The sequence below is a fragment of the Aythya fuligula genome, chromosome 13 (assembly GCF_009819795.1).
Source record: "Aythya fuligula isolate bAytFul2 chromosome 13, bAytFul2.pri, whole genome shotgun sequence".
Classification (NCBI taxonomy): domain Eukaryota; kingdom Metazoa; phylum Chordata; class Aves; order Anseriformes; family Anatidae; genus Aythya; species Aythya fuligula.
Genome location: NC_045571.1, coordinates 3,660,116 through 3,687,435, shown reverse-complemented (window position 1 = coordinate 3,687,435; position 27,320 = coordinate 3,660,116). Strand labels below are relative to the sequence as shown.

Here is a 27,320-nt window from a genome sequence, read left to right as displayed (position 1 = left end):
GAACACAAGCTCCAAATTTGCCCCCTTAAACTCTTTGTTTACCTGGCTATTAACATATCCAGAGCTGGAAAGAACACACCCGTTTTTGTTTTTCCCCCTCAGATTCAGAGAAGACCACAAGCAGCTGAATGATGAGAGAGTAAAACCCACCGAGGCAAAGTTAGCATGAAGGGATCGAACAAGGCACTAGGACCTAGGAGGCGTCTCATCCACCCTGGCAGGAATTTCTTGCTTGGAGCTCAGACAACAAAGGCAGAGTGAGCCTGGTTTTCTTTCTCTCAGCATCTCCACCCTGTGCGCTGAAAACCGGTGAGTAGAGCTCTTTCGAGTGACTTGCATGCCGAAAAGTAACAGATGTCAGATGGAAGGAGGAATCTTTCTCTTAGTATCTTGCAGCATCTGCAGAGCATTTTTAAAACAAAACCCCTGCATCCTCTGATTCATTCCCAAAGTTGCTTGGATGTTTCATTGTTCAGCACATGACACAAGCCTGAATCTACCCCAGCTAGCATCGTGGGGAAAACGTTCCGAATTTGGGGTTTCTGTATGGATTGCCTGCATTGTCATCTGCTTTACCGCGGGCTGGGGACAATGATTTTTTACGTACAGGTCACGGTGACATTGTAAAATGCAGGCAAGCAGCTCAGTTCTGGCAAATGTGAGGGGCGGGGAAGAGATAGCAACAGCTTTTCCTACATTTATACCTGGCTGCCGAGTGCGGGCTGTGAATGCAATTTCTGCCCCGTGTTAACATGCAAGCGACATACATGAGTTGCATGTTCCTGGCTGTGCCGAGGGAGTGGAAATCTTTCTGTTGCAGGGCTGGGGGATTCCTCCTCCTTTTGTGCTGGGGTTTGGTGCGGGAGGAAGGTTGTTCTTGGGCATAAACTAAGGGCTATGCGGAAATTCCTGATTAGTGGCTGTCAGCTCAAGTCCCCGCTTTTCTCTGCTCTTCCCCTGCGCTAGGAGCCCCCTGCGCTCAGAACAATGAAAGGTGAGCTGGCAGGGGCGGCGTGTCCCTTGGGCAGGGGCACTTCCAGCAATTAAATCACTTACGGCTGGAAGGGGGTTGGAAATAGCCCCTTTATTTTCTCCTCCTCATTAAACGGGAGCAGAAATGCAATTCAGAAGCGGCTCAGGCTGCTGAAAAGGGCTCATAGAAGCCTCGTTTCAATGACAGATTTTTTTCTTTCCAGTCATTTCTTCTTAGAGATGTAGGCTGGTCCTGGGAATTGATTGATGGGCTAGGAGGGGGCTGCGGATAGGGGGAAGGGTGGGCTGGATCTCATTGCTAACCCTTATTGAACAGGCTGTCACAAAGAAACTGCTTATTCCCCTGTGACCATTCTTTCATAAATGCCAGTTTATTCTAATGTTAAATATTCAGATGCTCTGGTTCCTTCCGTGATTCGACAGATTGAAGGGCTGACTCACTGGGATCTCCTTGTTTTCTGTTGCCAAAGGAAACCTCACAGGGCTCAGAGGTTTAATTCATTGCCAACTGGTGTTTGGATGAGTTTTTTGGGGCCAAGCTGCAACTGTCATGTGTCCCTTTTGGCCCCGAGTCCCCTTTTACTGCACTTTGAAAACTCCCAGGTGCAGGAGCAGACTGCTCTCTGGAAATGTGTTCCCTGCCCCCAGTAGTTGGATCCCTTTCAAAAGGCGAGGACCACTCCTACCCTCAGCCCCCAGAATCGATACAAATCTGGGTCAGGGGAGGGGACGCTTCCCAAATACATCTGTCCTGCTCCAGGCACAGCGCTTGCATTAGTGTCGTTTTTCTCTGGCTCGTGGCTCTGCTTGGCTCTAACCTGTCCCCTTCACACTCCTTCTCTCCCCATCTTCCCGCTCAGCCTCAGATCTTTAGGGTTCACCAAACTATGGAACTTGATTTTGGACACTTTGACGAAAGAGACAAGGCGTCCAGAAACATGCGAGGCTCACGGATGAACGGGTTGCCCAGCCCCACTCACAGCGCTCACTGTAGCTTCTACAGAACCAGGACCTTACAGGCGCTGAGCAACGAGAAGAAAGCCAAGAAGGTGCGTTTCTATCGCAACGGGGACCGCTACTTCAAGGGGATTGTATACGCCGTGTCCTCCGACCGCTTCCGAAGTTTTGATGCTCTCCTGGCTGACCTGACCCGCTCCCTGTCCGACAACATCAACCTGCCCCAGGGAGTCCGCTACATTTACACCATCGATGGGGCGCGGAAGATCGGGAGCATGGATGAGCTGGAGGAAGGTAATTAGCATCGCTGCCTGGTGCAGTGAGGAGGCGGGGTGAGGAGGGGGCTGCACCACTCGGTCTGCTGCGAAGGTCACGTTTCCCAGGGGCTCGGGGATGCTTCTGCCCCTCTGGGCTGGACCTGCCCAAGCTCCTTTTACCCCTGGAGAGGTGGCAGCCCCCGGGGAGCACCCGGCACGCTGGCTCTGGTGCAGATGTGGACCTGGAGGGGTGTGTCTGCCTCTTGGCGAGACGTGGCGGTATCCAGTGCTCAGGGGGCTGTCTGAGGGTGTCCCTGTGTCTGTCCAGGCTGCTGGGGGGGGTCCCACTGGGGTGGGTAGGTGTGAATGGAGAAAGGGGAGGTGCTGGGGGTGTCACGCAGCGTGTGTGTAACGCTGGGTGGGCTCCTGCAGTGTGTGTGATGGGGGTGGCAGGGATTTATGCAGTCGAGGGGTGCAGCAGGTGGTTTGTGCACAAGGTGGGGGGGGACGGACGTGGGCTGGGCTGTGCAGGGGTGTTGGGAGTGGAGTCGGGTGTTGGGGTTCCTGCAGGGTGCCCGTGGTGGGGGCGTGGAAGGGGTGTGCGAGCGGTTCACGCCGCATTTGGGAGCGTGGAGGGGTGTGTCGGGCGCTCGCGCAGTGCGTTGGGGTTAATGAACAAAGCGCGCGCACGGAGAGGGGATTTTAGGGGGTGGCACTTGGCAAAATTTGGGGATTTATAGATTTGTGTGGAAGAATGTGCAAGGATGGTTAACTGCAGAGGAGGCGCTGGGATTCCTTGGGGGGGGTCATGCTCGGGGTGCGCCGCAGTGGCCGTGTGTGAAGGGGAGAGAGCCGGGGGCTCCCGCGTGGGGCTGTGCACGGGGGGAGGTCGGGTGGGGGGTGTAGGCGGGGGGATCTGGGGAGTGCTCCTGCAGGGGCTGCTGTGGGGTGGGCTGCTGTGGTAGGTTTGTGGGGAAGTGTGGAAAGACATCTAATGGTGGAAGGTGTGAGCGTGCGGGGGATGCTCGGGGCAGGTTTGAGTGTTCCCTGCTTCTAGAGGGGCTGGCAGTGTTGCCTGTTCCTCTGGGCATCGCTTAGGCTGTGGGATGAAGGATGAGCCAAAAATCCGTCCTGTCTGGGATGGGTTTGCTCCCACGGAGCTCAGTGCCAGCTGTGCCCGTGTGTGGGGAGCTCCCTCTGCAGCGGGTGGGTGCTGCCAGGAGGATGCCCAGGATGAAATTGCTGCGTGGCCGTGCCCTGCCAGCAGCACAGCCTGAGCAGGGTGCATGGAGGACACCCACAGCGACTGCTTTTCTCTGCCTGGAACGGTTCAAATACTCCGTCCTTTGTCTGGATGTACCCTGTTGCAAGACAAGAGGTGCTTTTCCCTGTTCTGTTTCCTCCCAAGCAGATCACCAGCTGATTCAGCTACCTCAGAAAAAGCACAGGGCTTTTGCTGTCAGTAAGACAATGGCTGTGAGCCTGTGTGAGCCACCGAGCTGCAGGGGCAGCCTCACAGCGAGTCATTGTGCGACCTTGACTTGAGCCTCTTTCCCTAGCAGTCTCTATCTGCAAGTGGGATACTCGTTTCCCTAAGATACTTGGTGGGGAAAAGCACACCATGGAGTGATACCGGTCTGCATAGAAGATTTTTACTGGGAACAAGTTGGTGCCTTTCAGAGAGATGACGCAGTCCTAGTGGAGTTATTCTCAGCTGAGTTACCATACAGCTGTCAAACGGAGGAGTGGCCTCCCTTAATTCTAGAGATTCTGCTCTTTGTTTCTGTGCTCTCTGTAATATGGCTACAGCCTTTCTCTAACGACAGCTCTCAGTCCTGCTTGTCCTAGCTTTTGTGTATGTCTTCAGGAGTAACTCTATAGGGGAAAATGCAGTTCTCTTACACTCTTCCTGCTTTTTGTCAGAAGTTAACGGGCCTTTCATTATTATGCCTGGTTTTCACTTTTTTTCTTTCTGCAGATAAGTACTTAATTCCCGAAATAAATAAATAAATAAATAAATAAATAAATTTCCTGGTTGGGGTACAGGCAGGATGTGCTGACATCTGGGTTCTGGCTTTGTTCTGCCAAAACAGTAGCTGGAAGCAGCACTGAAGACGTGTCACTGCAACCAGGATGGGATTGTGTCGCGGTATCCCCAGCAGAGCATCAGCAAGGAAAATACAATGAGCAGCATGAAAACAAAAGGATCCAGTGTCTCAAAATGCAACGGCAGACCTGTATGCTGTTACTGACTGTTTAATGATAACATTTCCGTCCTGCTGGAATGCCCCATGTGTCTATTGTAGAAAAGCAATCTTGAAGAGACGTTGCTTTTGATTATTAATACTGTGGTTGCAGCCAGCCTTGTGGTGAGCTATGCTGTTAGCTTGGGTGTTCACATAGCTGCGTGCTAGGTGCACACAGGAACAGAACTTCAGAGCATTTACACTGCAAGCACAGGGTGGGTACTAACAGTATGTTTCCCATATAAATTAGCTTTCTGGTTGGGGACTGAGAGCGTCTAAAGCAGTTTAAGTTGTTGTAATGTGACTACTCTTGTAATTTCCTATGAACAAGTAGAACCTAGGAAAAAAGTCATGAAAGAGGGGTTAATCTCCGTTTGATCTGCAATTGCTGGTAAATGACTGATATTCTTTCACATCACACTTCCTACTTGATTACTTCAGCATGATTAAAAATGTTTGTTTGGTGTAGCCTGAGTGCACTTCTTTCTGTAGGGCAGAGGGGTGATGTTGCATAGTGTCAGTAACCTTGAGGCAGCATCTATTTCAGGTGAGTGAAAACACTCGGTGTGCTGCTAATTAAATGGCCCTTGGAAGTAACCCTTCTGGTCTCCAGAGCCAGGCTTTGTAGGCTTTCCTCACCTGGCCTTAGGGGCCTTTCTCCTGAAGTTCTGGATAAATGTTTTGCTTCCTAATCCGTCCAAAATGGAATGAGTGAAGTCTCTTCTGTTCTTCTGATCACATCTCTCCTGCCCATCAGTTGGGATGTGCCTCCTGCTCCTTTCCAGTACTGACCCCTAAAGCCTTTCTCATTTTGGAGGCCCACCAGGACTCTGCCAACTACGGAGTGCTTTCTGCTGCCTGCTGAGCTCTCACCTGTCACTGCTGCTTGTTCCATGCTGCCTCCTGTGCCAGAGTTGTCTATGTCCATGTCTCGCAGTGACCTTCTCTCAAAATCCACCATTGTTTTTTCTCTCCCTTTCACTTATAATGGCAGCCCCCCATCACTGCAGTCATTACCTTAATCTTGACCCCGCAGTTTTCATCATCGGTTTTAATGTATCTGTAAGTAGTGCCCAAGTACGTGCTGCCATTTTCCAGGACTGCATTCCTCCTTAATCTACATGTTGCTTTAATGCAATACAGCATCCTCTTACTTCCCTCTTACAGCTGATCCTGACTTGTCGGTCAGTTGCTGACAGCATCCTCTCCTTGCATGCTCTCTTTGCTAAGTCAGGAGTGAGTGCTGGGCCCAAGTGCTGCTGCCTAGCATGGTCGTTCTGGTCAATGAGTGAATCTTGGAAAAGAGCACCAGGTGAACTTCATATTATAAGGGGTTCTAGTGACTGAGGCTTTAGGAAAAACATGAAGTTGCCTTTATAGATTACTGCTGAGCCACCATTGTAACAGTTAATTCTGCACCTGGCACTGTGAGAACTTGAATAGGAAAGATGCTAAAAAGGAAAGCAGCCACCTTTTCCAGCCTTGTTCACATTGATATTAGGGCAGCTTACATTGTCACTCAAGTTTCTACGAAAATCCTTGTGCCTTCGACAGGGTGACTTGTTCCTTGGTTCATTTTGAGCACCCACGTGCTTATAGACCCATTGCAATGAGATGGCAAATCCTCCCTGCCTCAGCTCCAGCTGCTCTTTTTCTTTGAAAGGAGGGCTGGGTAAAGGTGGAAGCAGATGCTACACACTGACTTCAGCAGCAAGATGTCTTCAGAAACTCCATGCTTGGCCCGAACTCGGGTTACAACTTCTTGTCTCTGTTGTCCCACAGATGAGCTCTCTGTGGGATGAAAGATTATTTTTAGCCCACTCCATAATTCTGCTGCTTTCTCATGTGGCCCCACTAGCTTTTTCTTGACATAACGCAAAGGACAGTGAGCTGTGACTCGAGACAAAGCCCAAGCCCAGGGCAGACACTTTGCTGTTGAAGGCAGCACAGCCCTGAGTTAACTTCACCCCTGGTGGAGGCCGTGATACGTCAGTGAAGCGGGGAACTGACGCTTCCCCCAGAAGCTGGATTCCCCACCTTGCCCAGGTTAGATCTTTGTCACTGCTTAGAGGCACTGACCAAACTGGGCAGCCTACTGTGCAAGGCACCATACAAATGTGTACAAAGAGAGCTTCCAGCCCAGGGAAGTTACAGTCTGAACATGTCAAGGTGGAAGAAGTTGTTATCTCTGCTGAGGAACTGAGATGCAGAAGGGCAGCCTGACTTGTTTGTCCCAGTTCTGTAAGATGGAAGTCAGAGCTCTGAGCTTTCTTGTTCAAGTGCTTTCATTTGTTTCCTGAGTCTTTCAGGGTCTGGTGAGAGGTCTGGAGGTACTTGCATAGTTCAGATATTCTATTAAAAGTGGACTTTGGACCTATTTCCAGAGGGTGATTTCATGTGAAGAAAAGGTCCTTTGCTGCATGTGAGCAGGGTCAGAAATAAGTGTGAAGTACGCATTTACTGAATCCAAATATCATGTAGGCATGGTGAGTAAAGGCAAAAATGCAGACCGTAGATGAAAATTAATACTTGAGAGACAACAAGCAGTTGAAGCTGTAGAGATTTTCCCGTCTGAGCTCCTGGTGTGCCCAGGCCATTAGGCAGGGCAGAGTCCCCCTTGTGTTGTGGTTGGAGTGCCCATAGAGTGGATTCATGCCCTTGTCCTGTGCTGGGCTGCTCTAGTCTGAAATGAGTTTTTGCCTCAGTTTAAACGTTACAAAAAGCTGAATGGATTTTTTGTTTTGCTCAGTAGGGTTTAATTGCAAACGTTCTTGGGTTGTGTGAGATATTCCAGGAAGTGTTTCCAAGCTTTTGTATCCTGTCGTGCCCTGGGGAGTCTTTTCCAAAATCTTCTCCAGGAGTGTTTAAAGTAATCACAGGAGAGGCTCCACCCTGGAGCTGTACAGTGCCTGGTGTGTGCTGGGAGTGCGGGGTTTGTAGGAAGCATGATGAAGTCCCCACCCAATGTGTGTGTGCTGCAGTTTGCGTGGAAAGCTGAAGCTCGTGTAATCCAATATTGAAGCCTTGGTAACTTGTGGGATTGTTTTCTATGGCTGTTTTCCTAAGAGCTTGGCTAATTACATCCCATATAACAAAACACCTTCTTGTGGTTCTATTTCCTTGCTCATCCTGGCCACCACGCCAGAACTGGTATGGTCCCTGCAGGTATTCTGGCACGACAAATTCTTTATGGGCATCACATGGCTGTGACGGCAATTTGGTAATCACACATTTCTTTATTTCTATTTTTTTCAAGAGAACAAGAGGAGTTTCTCTCATGGGAAAGCTCCCCATGGAACAGCCAGGGGGGAAGGAAGCTCTTCCACGGTTCATTTTGCCATGGTGGAGTAGGTCTTGAAGCAGAGGAAGATCATTTGTAATGCATAAAGTAGCAAGAAGTTCATGCATTTGATTTTAAAGGCCTGCTTCAACACAATATATAGTGAACTCTGCAAGGCATGCAGTCCATTAAATTCCTACTGGAGTAATGGTAAATCCCACGAAACACGAAAGCTGGGCACAGTAGCAAAGCCTCAACTTTGAGACAGTCGAGCTAACGACCAGAATAATTGACTGCAGCCCACAGAGACAATTTTTGGAATACCTGTTAGCAGTTACACTTTCAAAATGGCCTCAGTCCAGCTTTTCCATTTTTTCTCCAGTACTGCACGTAGTTCACTACACTTGAAAACTTGCTGGTGCATGCAAAACTTGCTGGTGCATGCTGAGAGAGGATAACTTTTTTGAAAGCGCAGCCTGTCGTATTTAGTATTGTCAAAAAGAGCTGCTGTAAGAGGGTTGAAGGCTTAGCACTCATCTTGAGCTTAGAGTCTCGCTAAGAAACCTTCTCTAAGGCAAACCTTATCTTTGCTGAGATCATCCCTTCTGTAGGAGCTGAATAATCGCCTTGTGCTTCTATCAAATTGGCAGCACAGTACCGGGTAACGCACTTGGAGCCAGAACAGTTGTGTGATACGAGCCATGGCTTCAAATGGCAAATGCGCTGATGACCTAAGGGCAAAGCTCCGCTTGCAGTCCCTCTATTGCTTAGGGCAGGACAGAAGGCACAAATAAATGCCTTGGCTGCTTTGGTGGCACAACACAGAGACACCTCCGGAGCACGCTGCCGGGATGCCAAGTGCACGTCGTCCTGCAGGGCTTTGGCTTCACGATGCAGAAAGGGCATCTTGCACTGACCCAGCACTGCACGAGAAAGCTGCTGTCCTTCTCACCACTGGTGTCACGCCTGCAGTGCAGTATTCAGCAGCAGTTTGGGTGTTGTCAGGGATGCTCCTAGCTTTTACCGAAGCCTCCTAGCTCTCATGCAAGGCTCTCTTTGGGGCTGCTGCTCAGGGCTCTGTTGGAAGCAGTGACATGGCCGTTCATCATACCTCCTCAGGGCTTCTGGCTGTGCTTTTGCACGTGCACACAGCTGCTTGCTGTCTAACGACGTGCTCCTGAAAATATTTGTGCACAGATTTTTATATTCAGGGCTGGCGAGCAATGTACTTCTTGGAGCCGTTTCTTTTACTCTTGTGTGGATCTCATATCTGCTTCTTCCCCTTCCTTTTTTACGCTGTGCACTTCTACAGCCATGCTGTGCTGATCAGGTACATTTCTGATGGAGCTGTACACCTTCAGTTCTCACCATAGGCTTAGTACAGATGGATGTAGCAAAGAAAATGCTCCTCTCTGATCAAAATATCCTCCATGAGATGTCTCTCCTTAGAGATCCTCTGGGCACAACACGTGTTCAAAGCTGGAAAGTTCTTGTGACTTCAGACCATTTTTCTTGGTCCTGCTACTACCTTCTGGTAAAATTTGTGTGAAGCTCAGCTGTAGGAAGTAAAATAGCAAATGTTCCAGGCTGGCAATTGGTAAAAGAGATACGTCTTACTGAGGAACTTCAGTTATGTGGTTATTATTTGAGAGCCATAAACTGGATTTGGAAAGACATAAATTGTTATCTCTAAATGAAATTAACACTTCAGGTTACATCTGTAGGTCAGGGGAAGAAGGAAATGCCTCTTCCCTGGAGCTATCCTGCGCTAACTGGAAATGATGCTGAGAAGAGCTGCTATGCTGAAGGGCAGAGCCATGTCACTCCAAGCAAATTTTGGGCCAGTTTTAGAATTCAGTAAAATATCCACTAGGGGTTGGTTACATGAAACAAAGTGAAAAAGCTGATTAGATTTTCCACTTGTGACTGTGATGTAATCTCGAAGTGTGTATACAGTGACCTAATACTGCATTTGTGGAAACAAAGCCTAGCAGAGGAGTATTGCCTTATGCCATTACTGCCTTCAGTGTATGCTGTTCTAAATACACTGGACAGCTAGCTCTACTAAACAGACCAATAATCTCTTTTGCTTAATATATGGAACTTTATTAATAGAAAATATACTGTAAGACCTCATGGTTTGATAGGACACAGCACAAATACATACATTTTTCGTTGTTGCATCCCAAAGTATTATGTAAACAGCTTGTAGTCAAGCCTGGCAGCCCTTCAGCAGCAGGTATTGCTACTTCTACTTTTCAGGTAGGGAAGCAGAGGCACAGGTCAGGAGCTTCCACAGGGACGCCTAGGGCAGAGGTAAGAGTAGTACTCAAGTCACTTCTTCCTAGTATTGCATTTAAACACAGGAATCCCTTTTCTCAGAGCATCATGTTACTGTTCCATGGAGCGTGCTTCCAAAAGTGCCTCTGCCTGGGAGTTATTGGCTCAGGGAGGCTCAGGTTCTTGGAGTTAATTCCCTAATTTGACCATCCCAAACTCTGCTGTGCTTCATGCTTGGTTATGAAACTTGAGAGAAGCACAGGCACCCTCCACACCAGATGTCACTTGGCTGAAGCAGGTAGATAAACCACAGCTTATCACTTATTAATGAGAAAGATTCATCGAATTGAATGCTTTTGAAAAACAATCTATTTCCAGTGGGAATTCCTTACAGTGTATGGAACACTTTGGGGTATCTGTGCTTCTATTGCATCCAATTTGAGCAATGTGAGACACTAAGGAGCTTCAGCTATGGGAACCTCATAGTCTGAGTTTTTTTTTTCTGACAGCATGCATGCCCCAAATATAGATGGATATTCTTTGGTCAGGCCACCAGAGCCTCCTGATGGGGTTACGTTAGTGTGGGGTACATGAGCTGAAAAAATGCCCAACTAGTAGTGTTCATCATGAAGCCTGGCAGCTTTCTGCATTCTGTATTTCTGTTCTTCCTTCAAAAGGGAAAACAATACCTCCTTCTTGGTGATAGATGATCTCGGTCACTACACGGCTGCTGGTGGTGGTGTAATCACTCACCACTCACCACTTTCTGGCAAACAGGATACGAAATCAGGGAAAAACAAACAAACAAACAAACAAACAAGAACTAACAACCATTCTGCATTGTTTCCATGGCTGCTAGTGACATCAAACAGCGCAGTAGGAAGGACATAAGTACTATGTATCCCTTTGTTTTAAGCCTCTTAAAAGGCTTCTATGGCATTATATCTGTTAGTTGTCTTCCCATGTAGTCTTTGAACGGATCATAGGAGTATGTCCATCAAAAATGCGATTTAGTCAGCTGGAGAATAACTACATGAACACTGTGTACCAGGTATGCGTTACATGCCTGGACCATAACTTCTTCATGGAAATTGGTGGGCTCTTTGGAAATCCATATTTATACCCCAGCTGATTAGACATCAGATCCTGTCCTATAAGATCCCCTGGTAGAAAGCAAGGTTCAGGTGCTGGGCAGACTTTTCAAAGTTATTCAGGCCACAGAGTTTGCAGTAGGTAACCGATAAGGAAATGCAGCTAGTCTGCATTTGAAGAAGGATTTTTTTCTTATTCAAAAGAGTTAAATCTATATTTTGATTTAAAAGCTATCACATTGTTTAAAGAACTTCATTCTGTAAGATCAATCCAATAAAGCACCAAAAGAAACTCCCTAAGACCCTACAGGTACCCATGTTATGCCTTCAGTTCCTATTAAAATTTTATCTAATGGTGAGACAAAGGACAAAAGCTTCTTCCTCTAGCAATGACTGCTGTTTTTATTTTTTTTATTTTTTTTTAGTGCATTCTCAAATGCTCAGCAGCCTGAGTCATTTCAGACTAGACAGCTACATTCCCTTAGGGAGACTGTTTTTACAGTCTCATTCTAGTAATAAGTCCTCTAGGATCCATCAGATTTGCAGGCCCCAAAGAAGATCCTACAAATCCTTCTTTAAGGTGATCATAAAACCTTAGGTAGATAGGATCCTATAAATTACAGACAAAGCTTGAAACTAATTTTGGATGGGAGATATCTATATATATGTATATATATATATAGTGAATTACTAATAAGACTGTGCAACATTTAACCCTTCTCTACTATGTCTAATTTTGGATTGAGTGTATTTTTGGTTGGTACCAGCCATTTTAAAGCAAGCAGTGGTATTTGGTGTAGTATTCTATCTCAGCTGCCAGTAGGTCTGACTTCTAATAGACCACTGACATTACAGCGAAGCATATTTGCTCTGCCTGCTAGCTTTATCAAAGCTGCTTTTGGTAGAGATTACTCAGTACTGGATTTTCATCATTCTTCAGCCTTGACAAAAGAGGTACCTTGTGGACAGATGTTGATACCCTCTTAGTAAGGGGTGACAGACTGTAGTCGTAGCTAGGTCTGTAAAGATGGAGAGGGAGCTGGCAGATTTACAAAATAATTTAGGTGATTAAATTAATTAGGTGGTTAGGAGCTTTTAGACAGCTTAGTTGCATCTTCAGGTACCTAATATCTTTACGATTCTCAGTCTTGTTTAACCCCTGGTTCACGTGACTGAGTGATGGTGTGTATTTGCTGATGCAAGTTGTGTGACTTGCTTACTTTCAGGAAATGCTAGATTATATTTCAAATAAGCATATACATTATAAAATTGACTTTTAATAACAAGCTGACATGGAAGTTCTAATGAAAACAATGAGTCATGTTTTGCATAGTTAATGGGAGAAAGATGTGTAGTTTCTGTTTCTTGGGAGTCTAATGGAAAGAACTGTGTGTTTATTTCTTTCAAAAGGTGAAAGTTATGTCTGCTCATCTGACAACTTCTTCAAGAAGGTGGAATACACCAAGAATGTCAATCCGAACTGGTCTGTCAACGTGAAGACGTCTGCCAACCAGAAAGCACCTCAGTCTCTGGCCAGCAGCAACAGCGCCCAGGCAAAGGAGAACAAAGATTTTGTGCGGCCCAAGCTGGTAACCATCATCCGTAGCGGGGTGAAGCCCCGGAAAGCAGTCCGTGTGCTCTTGAACAAGAAGACTGCCCATTCGTTTGAGCAAGTTCTCACTGATATCACTGAAGCTATCAAGCTGGAGACAGGAGTGGTCAAAAAGCTGTATACTCTGGACGGGAAACAGGTAGGAGATTTTACAGATGTTGCCTTTTATTTTCCTCTTATCTTGACACTTTGCTGACTAAGAGCAATTTTTGAAGCCTAAAATTAACCTGAGATGATCACTGCCATCTGTTCTCTTAAAATTCAGACTTCCCATGCCAGTGGTTAAGTTGCTAAATTTTCACTGATATTAATATCAAGTAAAGAATGCAGCCAACCGTCTGAGTGAAACAGATGCTTCGTCCTGCACGCCAGTGTGCAGTGCGTGTCTTCCGGACTAGCTAAATAAATAACATGGGGAGTTCGGCTCGCAGCCACCAGTTGATTTAGCTCTGAAGTAATTGCAGGAGCTCTCAAGCTCTGGATTCACTAAGTGAATGTGTTGTTTGACTTGCTTTGGCCTTGCTAAGATAAAGCAGTTGATACACGCATTCTCTTTTGGCTAGCTCAGTAATTAGCAGGAAAAATATGGAACTATGTTGCATTTTCTTGACTAAATGCATAAAGAGATAACATGCAGAAAGGGATTTGGGTCAAAAGTATTTAGTGGGTTGTCATAATGTGCTTCATGTCTACATTTTCCTGGAACTGAATGACACATCTGTCTCCTATTAGCAGCTATACAGCAATAAGACATTTCATATTACTGCATCTATGAAAACACTTAAAGGAATGTGGAGGATAACTCAGAGGACTGGGAAGAGCTAGGTTCTTCTTCAAGGAAAATTCTGAGCTTAATTTAATAGTTCTGTGTCTTCTGGAACTGAGGGATAATCTTATTTTTGCATCTGTTTTTCCTGCTCCACCTCTTGTGCTGGGGTAGGACACTGGCCATTCTAAGGTTTACTACTATTGCTTTAAATTAACTCTCGCTCCTATCTTTGGAGAAAATTATTCAAATACCTTGCCAACACTAGGCAGTGTGTGCAAACAACATGTAGCATTTACAAATGAAAATGTTCGTCCTTCCAGCACCAAACGTTTGTTCATGAGGTGTTCCAGTCCAGGTGCAGTATTTGGGAGCTTGAATGGAGCATGTCACTCTAGCCTGTTGGATATTCAGCACTTTTTCTTCATAAGTTGCATAGCTTATACAGGGGTGGGTGACTTCCCAGCTAAGCTGACTAGAAGTATGGCAGTGTGTTGTAAGTAAGCAGGGACACAGGGAGCGATGTACTGGGAACCCTGAAAGTGGCTGGGGGAAGAGGGAGGGGCGGGACAAGTGATCCTTCCTCTTTGAGGAAAATGGTATGTGGGCACAAGACCATGCATCTTGAATCACGGCAGCTTTAAAAAGTGCTTGATGGATGGATCTGACCTGAAAGCAGTTGCCTCCTCCTGCTGACAGAGTGCTGTTGCACTGACAGTTGTGGATCAAGATCTTAATCTGAAGCACTAAATGGTTTCAGTTGTTTGAAATAGCCAACATGTTGGAGGTGAGGTGCTGCTTTGGACAGAGCATGGAAATAAGAATGCTTCGTGAATTTGTCAGACCATTCTGTTCTCCTTCTCTAAGCTATTTGCAGGAGTAAGAATAGTTTTCCTCTCCAGCTCCGTGAGCAAGACTGAATCAGATGATAAGTTGGACTGTACTTATGGCCTGTTGGCTGGACCAGCCTGTGACATTGTGCTAATTCCTAAACAGAAATTTGGGAAATGCTGCTTGCTCTTCAGTTACAGATTGCCTAGAGAAATGCTGCTGCAGGGCAGAAAGCGATCCAGTGCTCGAGTCACTGCCTTGCATGGGGACATGGCTGAGCATGGGGCTCAAAGATCTAGGGAATTTAGCAATTCCTGCTGCAGACTGTTGTCCATAGCAGCCACAGACATATGATTCTCCTTGAATCCCAAAATAGAAGGCAACCTTGCTTTCCTCATAGCAAGCTCTGATACCCATATGGGGACTCGTGCCTTGGTACTTTGTTCACTGGGGTGGTGTGAGAACTTCACAATTGCTTCTTGTTGCAGGAATCTGATTTCAGTGAGTGAAGACACCCCATTCAGCTTGTTTTACTGGCTTTAAAATTCACCATTTTATGACGTGATATTTCATTGTGTTAGAGAACTACCACCAGCAGTTTCACTGCATGCAAATGTACGTTTAGTATTGTGGTTAATGAGAGGAATGAGATTTTGTGATTTGACAGCAATGGAATGTTTGATATTTGTGGCATCAATTATTGTTGCAGATCCCTGAGGATCAAATCTATTTACCAGTGCTTTGTTCTTATTGGAAGGTTTCCTTCAATGTTTGTATTTTAATCTAAGTTCATTTGAAATCTCCCCCCCATGTGTGTTCTCAGGGTTGCAAGCTAAAGCCAGAAGCTTCTGCTGTGAGAGCAGTGTTTGCTGTTAAGGTTTCCATGACATACTGCTCCATAAAGTCTGACCTTCTGATGTGATACTAAAGGTTTTTGCATGTCTGAATCTGACATTAGAAAAACAGTCTTGAATGCCTAATTCTGACAAACGGTACTTTATTTTCAGGAGAAAATATTCATACAGAAGTGCAAGCCGCTCGCAGCTGAAATGCTGACAAGAATCCTGACAGTCTGTCTCTTTGAGTGTCATCAGAGGCATGTTACTCCCTCTGTTGTGAAACGATAAAATTTACGAAAGGAACATACAAAGGAAAATCATCCTTCCCCACTCCATGAACTGTAACTTAATGAGGGGAGATGATTATTTATAGGCATTTCCATGGTGCTCATCAGTAGAGTAATCAAGATGCTTTAGAAGTACAGACAGTAGTGGCAATGATGGAGTGGTGTGTAAATAATTACACTTATCTGCACTGCAGACCTGCATTTGGAAATGAGAAAGCAGTTAATTGAGAGCCGGATGGGGTACATTTGAATAAATATAGCACTCAAAACAGCAGTGGGATGAGGTCATTTTAGGAAGTTGTGCTTCTTGTATCTTGGATTGTTGCCTTTTTGAGTACTGTTGTCCTTTTGAAATTGCTAAATTCGCATCTTGTGTTTAAGTAGCTTATTTCACTTGGTCTCGTGTGTATCTCTAATGCCTTGTGCCCAGTCTTGTCTGTACTCGAGCTCCTTCTCTTCTCGGAATATATTACCAGCTCTTGACAAAAGCCCCAGAACTCAAAAGGGGCTTCAAACTGTTGGCCAAAGAAGAGTCATGACAGAATCACAATAGACACTTAGCTTTTGAACTATTTTTATATGGCTGTATAGGATATGGTATATGCCAAAGAATTTGATGCTTTAAACAAAAACTTATACAGGGGATCACATTCAGTGTTTCATTTTATGTCTACAGGTTCTGTTGTGCTGAGATATGTATAATATAATTTCTGTGTGTATTCAGGATTGAATTTGGTCTGATCTGTGGGCCATGTTGGAAAACAGTTGTATTGGCAGATTCCCTTTTTTAAACTGTTAGTTATATCAGTGTCCCAAATAAGTCTGGATTCTTGGGAGCACCGGCTATTTTGTAAACACATGATGGCAGTTTCTTCCTCTTGTAGCTGAACTGAATTAGAAAACAGAATTTGAGTTTGTGGATGAAGTTGTATTCAAATATTTTGAATACAATAGTCTCAACTAGAGCTTGCAAATGCTGTATAGATTTACTGTCCCGTTTGTGCTTGAGCTTCTCACTGTGGTGTACAATAAATAGGTGTTTGTAAGGAAGAGAGGAGGCTATTTCATGACTGACAGCCCGTCTTCTTTCTGCGTCTTGCTTTGCAGGTGGTGTTTGTCAGCACTCATTCCTGCTTTAAGAAATGAACTGTGAAAGTTAATGTCTTCTGTACATACTGAACTTCTCTTCTCCTGCCCAGTCTTGCATTCCAAAGTCTGAGACATTCAGCAAGTATACAAAGAGATGTAGCAACAAAAATTAATGTCCTACCTTACATTAAGATACTTTCAGTGGTATGGAAGTCCTTCTAGTTTTAACTCTAGCTGATATATTGCCATGTCTTAATTAACTAAATACTCCTTTCCATCAATTACCATCACCAAATAAGCAGAATAAGGTGCTGCTCAGGTGGTTTGAGCTTGCAGGCTCTAGTTCCCTATAGTTACAGAGATTCTGGTTAACAAGCAGGGCAACTGAATATCTTCTTAGTCATAACAACATATGATGACCTCTTCTGGACTTCAAAATCTTCATGCACAGGGAGGAGTTAGACATGTGCTATTTATTGGTTTTTATCTAACCCAGACAAAGTGCTTCTGTTCCATCCGAGTGTTAGCTGTCTCGCTAGATGAAGTTATATACATTTTTATATGTCAGGGCACTTGTGACTGTGCTCCCGAAAGAATTTCTAGTCTTAATGAAATGCTCCCCTCTAGCAATCTTTGCTTTGATAAGGATTCCATGTGGCAGGTGATGAGTGGAGTTCATCTTTCTGTTTGCAAAGCAGATGCAAATGCATAGGAGGCCAGCCCACCTCTCCTGTCCAGAGGAGAAGTTGCCATTTCAGTTTAGATGACTTGCATCGCAGGAAGGGCAGCAGCAGCAAAGAGGGAGAAGCAGGATTACCAAGCTCACAGTAAGTTAAAGGTTGATACTTCCAGGTAACAGCTAACAAAGTAGTTGGTAAAGCAGCTTCTGGTGCTGCACTACTAGTAAAAAGCTACTCTGGATGTATCTATGCAAGTTGCACTTGAGAAACTAGATAAACATTGGAGTTGCTGCATTGATTTTAAGCTGGTATTTGGAAAAAAATCAGTAAAATTTTCCCTGCTCAAGTGTCAGTGCTGGCAATGGACTCTGTTGCCAGGTTAGTGTAGCTCTATTGATTATATTAACTTTTGTTAATGTGACACAGGATGAGATTTGTACCCAAAATACAAATGTTTACAACTGCTGTGACTTGTAGTTGATGCTCAGGAAGGTGAATAACTCCTAGTAACATCTGCATTGCTGAAGGATCAGGTTAAAAAAAAAAACACACAACAACCAACCTTCCCTCTAGAGAGAGCCCTGCAGATAGTTAACTTACGCCCTGAGGCATGAGGTTCAGGGCTTTAAAGCAAACAAATGGGTTTGCTTTGTTTGACACATCCTGCGGTAGGATGGGGAACTCCTCATCCATCTGAGACTTCACAACTGCCCATGTGGATACTGAAAAACTGCATTGAAGCAACCCCAGAACAGTTTCATGCATTGCTGCAAAGCTGGGGAAGATTTAGCCGCAAAACAAATGGGAGGGAAGAATAGGAGATGGGTGCGCATGTATTTTGTATTCTGCCTCCTGCAAAAGGCTCTACAACAGCTGGTGCTAATGGGGAGAGGTGAGTCCTGTCTTCCTTCCCTGCTGCATAAAGCTGTAACAATGAAACTGTATCTGCTTTGCATCGTTCTCTTAGTCCTTTGTAAGTGCTTCTTGTTAACTGCTGAGATTTGGCAGGCCTTTCATAGGCCTCCCATCCTGATATCGGGACAGGTCTGGCTCAGCACTAGCAGAGGAATAGCCCAGGCGGATTTGCCCATAGCCACCTCCCCCGCCAGAGCATTTCAAATGAAGATTAAGTCCCTGCTTCATTCCTCCTCGTTGCATTTGCAGACTGCCCTGACTCAGGCTGTTTGTGTGAGATGATTCCTCACTAGCAACTGTCATGGCAAGAAGGGTAAGTAATAATGCATGGGCTGAAGAACTTCTGAACCCAAACCACTTACACGGCCAGACAAGGCAGCCTGGTTCTCTATCTTTAGGGAGCTCTTAGTCTAAGCTCGAAATTCAGCATTGCCTGATTCATGCAATGACTAGACACTAACACAGACAAAACCAATTAGTCCTCAGGTATCCCTCCAGGATTTGATTATACACTACAGTGAATAAGCCAGGCTTCCATGAACGTGTATCTAAGTACTTAAAATAAAATATTCAGAAGATTTTCTGAGATATTATTCAGAAACCTTATGCTTCTTAATTTTTGTTTATATAGGTCTGTAGGCCACAGAATCTGGGCTAAAAGGGCCTGGCTGGGACGCTGATGTCTGTCCCAGAGTGGCCCCATCAGGCACTATTGCTGAAACCTTGCTAGCCAAACTACCTAGCTGGTGCCTTCAGTACGGTGCCAACTACAGACAGGTGGCAAATGCCCTAACCCTGTCACACTGATGCCGTGGTAACTGCTGCCAACGAGAGAACAGTGCCCTCCACCTCTAGTCAATCTGAAGAGTTACTGCTTTAAACAGGTTTATTAAATAGCTACAACTAAATAGCCGGTCAATTGGTTTGCATTGTAGTCTGTTTAAAAACAAGTCAACAAAGAGTGTCTTGCTTCAGGGATTTAGCAGATCACAATGTTATAAGCATTTTGTCCAATTCCTGCTCGTGTATATGGCTTTGGATCAATCCTTGCCAGAGGTGGCTCTGGGAGTAAATAATGCTTTGCCTCAGACCTGCTGCCCATGGCTGGAGCTGTTCCTGGAGCAGACAGATAAATTAGTAAATCAAGTCTTTCATTCTTATTCCCCACTGAGGACGGGCTGTTTGAAGTGTTGGGGTCTATGGACAGACTTCAGTCAGTTTTCCTGTCCTACTTTTTTTTTTTTTTTTTTTTTTTTTTTTTTACCTGGCTCTGTTGTGTGCAGTTTGAAGGTGACACTCTCAGAAAAGGTGACACTTATTTTTTTGAGAGGCTGCCCTGTGTGCAGCCTCTGTGTGCTAATTCCCGTATTTATTAAAGCAGAAGCAGTCTGATCTCAGCAGCTCAAGTCTTGATCATGTCTCCTCTCATGTGGGCATTGGGGCTGATGTGATTGCCGTTGGTGTCGTCTCCAAAAAAAATCTCCCCAAGCCATGTGCAGAAAACAGGGAGACAGCGAAGGAGCTCATCATCTTTAAACCTTTGGCAGATATTTTTCCTTTGCTTTCCCTCAGCCTCCTGTTTTGGAAGAAGGTGTCGTGCTCCTGCTTGCCATCCAGCAGGCCTCTGGCACTATTTGTTGGCGTTTTTTTGTTCTGTAAACACTGGCAAAAGCTGTGATGACTCTATCGTCCACTTAAGGCAGTGAGAATCCAAGTCCAGAAGCAGGCTTCAGTGCTGCTTGCTAAAAATTGTGGGTTTTCTAAAAATGCATGCCTTGCTAGTAGACATGTATTGACCGAGATACACATGAACACCTGCTACTTACATCACAGATGGCAGGCTGTCAAAATTATTGGAGGATGCAGTCAGATCTGACCTGGTGACCTAGAAGTACATGGCCCCTATTACTGAATCCTGGTGCTATTCACACCCCGAAAGAGATGTACGTTAAAAATTCAGTCCTCACCAGCATCTTTATTTTGGCAGTTCTTTCTGTCATAGAGTGACATGTTCCCTTTTCACTCTGAATCCCAGGAGAGAAGAGGATTATTCACTGTAGTGCCAGAGGGTTTATCTAGGAATAAATGGGCTGAAAATGAGCAAGGGAAAATTAGGTTGAATATCAGGAGCTGAGACAGGCCAAGAAAGACTTCTATTTATTTATTTTTTTTCATTGGTAATTTGTATCATTACGTGAAGCAGAAGATTCTGGTTGCTTTTTGGTCCTCAGGTAGAAATCCCATCAGTGTGAATAGGATACCTCTGAGAGGCAGCAGGTATGCTGAACGTATTCTGAGCAAACATCTACCTCAATGCTTGGAATCCAGTAGACGTCTCATTTTGATCACAAGGTAGAAACAAATGCACGTAGTCTTTCCCCTGTGTACTGGGGAAATGTCCTGTTCATTCTGATGGGGCTGAGTCCTTAGTTCTTATGCTCTGAGTGGCATCGTGTACGGTACGTTTGCTCATGTCTCCCAACCTGCTCTAGTGCCCCAAAACAACAAACACTCCCCTGACCCTACCCAGCACGAGAGACCTCAAGAATATGATTGCGGTTGGTGCTGCATTCCACACCTCGTGGCAAGTTTCACCTCTTCATGTCCGTCTGAATCCATTTGTTCCCTTCCCAGCTCTTCTTGGCCTTTGATCAAAAGCCTGTTTTCACTCTATAGTGGGTAAGCTACGACAGCTCATCTTCTTTTAGGAAGAGCTTGCACTAGCTCTGGGTAAGGCATGCAGCCAAACTGCAGGGGCTGGCAAGAAATAGCGTGATAGTGCTATCAGCCAGCACAACAGTAGTTCCTTCCTTGTCTCTGAAACTACACACAAAACCGAACTAGTGATTTTTACTGTATGTAGTATGTGTGTCTTGATGGAGCCTAGGTGTTAGGAAATGAATCCATGGTACAAGGGGCACAGATTGAGCAGGAGAGCTTGTCCAGAGCCTCATGTGTTTGTACATACTGCAAGCATCGTTCAAAGGTCTCTGTTTGGGGCAAGTGATAGCGTTGCTCGTGTGCAGAGGATAACAGCTTCCAGCCACCCTTGTGTCTGCCAGGGGTGACGAAAGATATTGGCACAGAAATGTAATAAAAGCATGTCTAAAGGAGTTTAGGAGGAAAAAAGTTGGATCCAGTCCATCCAGATTTTCAGAATTGGCTAAGGTAGGCCTGCATATGTGGAGAAGTGCAAAGACAAGCCATGAAAGCTAAGGGCTATTCCAGCTTGTGTTCAGGGCTTCTCAAGCTGCATCGAATTGATTAGCATACAGAGCTGGAATTGCAGGCCTGCTCCTGGAAATTTGCTTAGCTCTGAATTCAGACTGAATAGGGAAAAATGAGCAAGGCTAATAACCAGAGCATTCAGCACTGCAAGCCAGGAGACACACCCTCTCCCCTGTGAACACAGCCTTTTCTGAATCAATAGACGTACTTCTCATTTTCTGGTTAACAGCAAACAGGGTGTGTAAGAGTGTATGGACGTGTATCTATCCCTGTAAATAAATTTTAGTGTTACAGGACACAACTCTGCAGCTCAGCTTGCTGTCCAAGTGATCAAAGTTCTCTTCTTAAAGAAACCCAGGGACTGTTGTGCTCTGAAGGTGAGAACCTTGAGTCATGTTAGTTATTGTTTCTTCTTCTCTTACTCGAATAAACAAAAGGCATTTTAACAGAGTTTTTAACTGCACTTTGAAAGCATATTTCATTACTTGTACATTATGCTTTGAGATAAATGCAAATCTTTGTAATTAACAGCTTTACATTTATCCAGCTATCCTAAAATAAATAGGAAACATGTATGTGTTGGTTCATGATGCTTTTCTATCTCCTTCTATCTTGAAAAATGCCACACACATATTTTCAGTACATTTTTCAACTAGTGAGTGTAAGATGTAACCTGTTTTTCAGTCATTTTTCTCTTCTTCCCCCAGTGGAGGACCTAGTTATGAACAAAAACTAGATGTGGGGAGGATGAGATAATGTGCACCATTCATTAGAAGGATTTTTTTTTTTTTTCAGGGCATTTTGCTTCAGTCAGAATTGGTGTGAGGGGTCAATCCTTCCCGTCCCCAGGTCTGGGCTGTTATCTGAAGGACAATGAACACAGCGAGCTTTAGTGGCTCCGCAGGAATAATTATGCAGCCAGTGAGCCTGCAGGGCAGCAGGGAGAGCAGGACTCCGAGCTCCCTCCGTGTGCTCCCCTGGCCTCGCCATCTGCTCTGTGCTGCCTGTCTGGGGCTCCGTCCCCTGCGGCTGCCAGGGTCCCCAGCGCTGGTGCTGCTGCTGCCTCGCTGCGGACACTGCTCCCTGGTCGGGAGGGATCAGTCCGAGCCACCACGTGAAACACCCAGCCAGGCTAACTGATACTGGGAGAGCAGCTGTCTTTTACTTGGGTTCTCTGAACAGGAAAGAGTAATTGGCTTAGGAAAGCATCTTGTGGCATGTGCGTGTTGCTGTGAAAGAAGCATTGCTTCGAGCTATCGCTACCCTCGTGCTCCAGACGTAACCTCTCGGGCCCTTCCCCAGGCCCTCGTGCTCATGGTGTTGCTGAAGGGTGACTGATGGGTGAACCCATTCTCCTCTGTAGGGCTGGTGCTGAAAGTTCCCTAGGAAACACACCTGATATACTAGATAAATCAACTGGAATGAAAGTTAAAATGAATCATGAAATACGCAGCATAACGCAGTATGAATAAATGGAAATTTGCAAGAAAAGCTTTCACTTTGTTAATCTATTAACACAGAGGAATGGAACAGTGGCATGGGGAGGGGGAGAGAGCCAGTGGATGTCTGGACTTAAACTCATGAGGAAAAGCTGTGTTGAGAACTTATTAAGGAATATAAAGTAGTGAAGTGAAGGGAAAATACTATCACAGATTGGAGACACGTTTAGAAGAAACTAGGGCAAAAATACAACTTTTTTTTTTCTGTCGGTAAAATTAAGTATCAAGATATCAGTGTTTTTTGTCTTGAGTGATCTGGATATGGATGTTCTTGGTGAAGAAGATGAAAGAATTATTGCAATAAAGCAAATTTGGAGAAAAGTGGGAGACTTACCAAGGTGAACAGGCAGTGTAACGGAAGATCGTTAAGTGCAAAATAATGCACAGTTCTAGTAATTACTCTTATACTTGGCTTTAAAATTAAATATAATTATTCAGCAGAGAGGATTGGCATTGATGAAACAGGCTAGTACCATTGTCTTAGCAGAGATTCAGAACAAAATAACATGCTAGAACACACAGCATGCATTCCAAATTTAGAAAGGAACATTCTTTTAAATGCCCTTCCACTTTACTTCTCCACATTTGCAAGTGACCCTCAGAAGATGGAAGCAAATAAGTTCTGCCTTGCAGCTCTCCGATCTTCACTAGGAGGTGTGGGATAGCATAGGAAGGTGTATGGAAGCTCCTTTGTGAATGCATTATGCTAGGAGTGGGATATTGGTGAAACACGAAGTAAGTTGAAGTGGTCAGTGTGTACCATGGAGTGCTCAGTGCTAAATCACCTGGGCTTACGTGGCTCTTCATGGCTTCTGAGTTGTGGTATATGCCAATGAGTATGAAACTGGGAGTCTGCCTGCGCCTGGGGTATCAGAATGACATGGCACCCAGTAAGGTAGCTTCCTTTGGGGGTCCAGGGTGTCTAGTTATGTAAAGAGGTTGAGAGAAGCTGTAGCTACACTGATGGCGAGTACCATCTATACTATAATACTATAGACAGATGACTTCACCCCACTGCGTGATGAAACATTTGAAATGGTTTTATCAGAACTGTGTCGTCCTGTTCTTTACATCTGGGGCACAGAAACTGAGTGCTTGTTAAAATCTTGCTCTTAATGAGTGCTTGTCCATTCTTCAGTCAAGTGTGTCATATAGACATTATCTCAGGATTTGTAGCATCTGTCAACCACTCCTTTGATATGCCTAATTTTCACACTTTGTCTTTATGTCTCCAAAATAGTATCATCGGAGTGGAGAGGAATTATGCCCTTCATCCTGCTTTCCATTCTGCCTGGTATTTACAGGAGTCTGTGAAGTATTTTAATAATGGAAGCAGAACCAAAAAATGCAGTGCAGCTATTTCAACATTTCAATAATTTTAAAGCTATTTGGGGACGTATGTATCAGGCTAAGAAGCAAAAATCTGTTTGAAAACTTAAACCTGAGTATCCTTCCATCATGGAGCTCAGCTGCCTAGAAAGGCAGTAAGAAGACTAAACTTCTCTTCCTCAAAAGTGCACGTATCAGGAACCTTATCAACTGCTGGCAGACTGCAGGATTACATGTAAATTAAGTGTATCAAAGAGTTGAGCTAGATAGCCAACGTTAGGAGCTATGAATGTTATTCCTGCCTACTTGAAAGCCCTTCATTATGGATTAGAAACAAGAACTTACATCTCTTAATACCGTCTAAAAATTGAGGCATATTTTTGCTTCCAGTGAATTTTAATATCTGAGAGAAAATGGGATGGGGGATTTTCCTTCACTTTAGACAACCCTAGTGAGAGGGTTGCAAAACGCTTGTGTGTCACACTCCAAATGAAAGCCATAAGGCTGCCTGAATTTTGTGTAAGAGTCTGTGTGTAAGATAGAGGCTGTTGGCGAGTGTTATTTTTAGTTCTCTAAAGCAACAGAGATATTTGCACCCTTGGCATTTCTTGCAGGTTTAAAGTGGATCATTTTCTGAAATATCTGCTTTTCCTTGAATTTTTGTCCACCTCGTGAGATTCTTCATAAAGTTTTTGCACCGCTGTTGGCAGCAGGTAGCGATTTAGTGCCAAACAGTGCAGCATTGCTCCATTTTACAGTGTTTCTTCAAAATGCTTTCTCTTCCAGAAAGCAGATGCTGGAAACAATCCCATCTGATCCTGATACTCATTGTTTGGGTTGTTTCCAGCTGCATGTGTGAAGTGTTCAGCTTAGTGTAAAATAGGCAGTAAACAAGGAAAAATAAAGTTAAGCCCAAAAGTGGATAAAAAAAACCAAACTGCGCTCTAACGTACAGATCTCTTAATATTTAATATGGGTGAAAACCAACCTGTGTGTTTTTTTTTTAAGCATAACTCACCAAAGACTTACTTTCAAAAGCAGGAGGTAGACGATGCTACAGGATATATTTTATATGATGGAAGAGAGGCAGTGTGCTTCAGATACTCAAGCAGCAGAAGTGGGTCTCAGGGCTCCTGGCATCGCTCCCACATTGCTCCCATTTCAGCTGCAGTGTGTGACCCAGGTTTAGGCAATTAATGTGCCATTTTCAGGTAGGTGTGATTTGCCTCATTTAAACTCATGTGGAGACTGAAATGAGGTTGTTAATTTGTGTTTAATGTTCAAATTCAAAAAATTTTTCATGTCCTAGCTGGTTTTTTTGGTTAAAAAAAAAAAAAGACTCAGCTGTAAGACTTAAATGATACTACAGATTGCTTGGGGAATGATATAGGCCAGGTATCTCAACCTCCTTTTTTTACTTTTTTAATCAAGGACTGCCCAGATTCTGTAAGAAGAATAGCCACTACCTACTTCTAGCAGTTTTCTAAGAGCTAACATGGCTACAGCAATCAGTAAAGCATTGTCGACAGTTTGAATGTTCATTTATCAACCCATTTTTTCTCCCATTTTATTGATTCCCTGCTGGCGTGCATGGGGATTTGCCTGTCTGCTTTGCTTTCTTTGCCATATTGTTCCAATTATCAGATGATCTTTTTTCACTTCCACTTGCCTTATATGTAGGTTTGACTTACAACTGGGACAATAGAGCCGTCTTGGCAGAGGTACTGTGGACCACCTTGTGCTGGTTTTTGGACCACCAGCTAAGGCTGATGAAGAATACTAAGTCTCAATAGCATCATAACAGACTTGATCTCTCATCTTTTCATTGTGTCCTGATATCGTGTATGGGATACCTGAGTTCAGTACTCCAAGGGTCTGGCTTCTAACACAAAACAAGCGTCCGGGTTCTGCCCCCTCAGCGGGTGAGTCCCATTGACGGTGATCTCCTTTTTTTGTCTGGTGCTGTATTTAGGCCAGGGGACAAAGCAGAGATTGATTCAGTCCCAACCTTTATCCCCTTCACATGTGCTTCCTTTCCATAAGTCATGCTCTCACTTCTTTTTTGTCGTCTGGCAGCTGCAAGGGCTGGTTGCTTGGTGACGCTCTCAGCAGCACAAAGAGCTCTCAGCTGGGAGGCCAGGTCTGCTGCCCACAAACAGCTGGGATAATTTTATTTGTCTTTCTCTTGTTCCTGTTAATCGCAGGGAGCTGAATCAAAGTCAACTTGTAATAGAAATGGGAGCACCATCAAATGCTATTTATGGCTTCTTTAACATCCACCTTTTCTGCCTGAGTCAGAGAAGTGGCAGTGTGTGCCAGAAATGGGCTGGTATTGCACAAATGGAGGAGGAAAACTGAAAGGCATGATTTCCAGTTCTGCTTCAAATGGGATTTTACCAGACTCCATACAAAAGCAAGATGTCAGACTGTGTTTTGGATTTATGAATCGTTGTTCCTTAATTTGATGTGTGCCTGGTTGCTCGTTCTTTATAATAATCGTAAGCTGTGTGGGTCACATCTATGAAATAGCTGCTAATGACTTTCTTCTACCTCAGAACGATACACCACTCAGACTTCACGCAAGAGAAAAACAATGAATAACTTCCAGAGCTGAGAGTGTTGTGATTTAATGATCTGGGCAAAGGCCTTGGTTTTATGAACTCTGGTTTCTTATTACTGTTCCTATGTAGGCTATGGCATCTCAAGTTAATAAGAACAATTATTGTCTCTAAAGAGATTTTGAGGGGGTTGATTTCCACTTAGGCCCAGACTTGGTGTACCTGGCTGCACGAAGGTACAGAGGGAGAGGTGACAGGGAACGAATGCTGCTCGGCTTGCACTTTGCTGCACTTCTGAAGCCAGTGCCAGCATCAGGCATGCGCGTTGGGTCTCGGCCGAGCATGCCAGCTTAGAGGCATCAAAGCTCTTAAGCACATGAAGAGCTTCCTGCAGGCTGGCTTGTACAGAGGTGCTCACGGGGTTTGAGAAGCTGTGTTCACCACTTCAAGAGGAAAGGCAAGAAAACTGCCAAGGCCGAAGCTGGTCTCTCCTTACTTCTACTGTTACGGTTAAAAATGGCCACTGAACGTATTCCTAAATTACTGAGTCTATAAACTCTGCTTCTGCAGGACTTTTTTCTTA

The 27,320-nt window shown here is 44.7% G+C and overlaps 1 protein-coding gene across 5 annotated transcripts in view; it reads left to right on the top strand.

The window, feature by feature from the left end:
• The first annotated feature begins 247 nt into the window (after positions 1-247).
• Positions 248-27,320, top strand: part of DCX (doublecortin) — a 77,868-nt gene continuing 50,795 nt past the window's right edge. For 4 of the 5 annotated variants that reach the window (XM_032196033.1, XM_032196032.1, XM_032196031.1 and 1 more), the window contains exons 1-3: positions 248-309; positions 1,854-2,244; positions 12,515-12,855. In XM_032196033.1, coding sequence (XP_032051924.1) covers positions 1,881-2,244; positions 12,515-12,855 — 705 coding nt within the window. In that variant the 5' untranslated portion in view covers positions 248-309; positions 1,854-1,880. Of the gene's footprint in view, positions 310-974; positions 995-1,853; positions 2,245-12,514; positions 12,856-27,320 lie in introns of those variants that run through there. The other variant, XM_032196030.1, reaches the window with a different exon arrangement.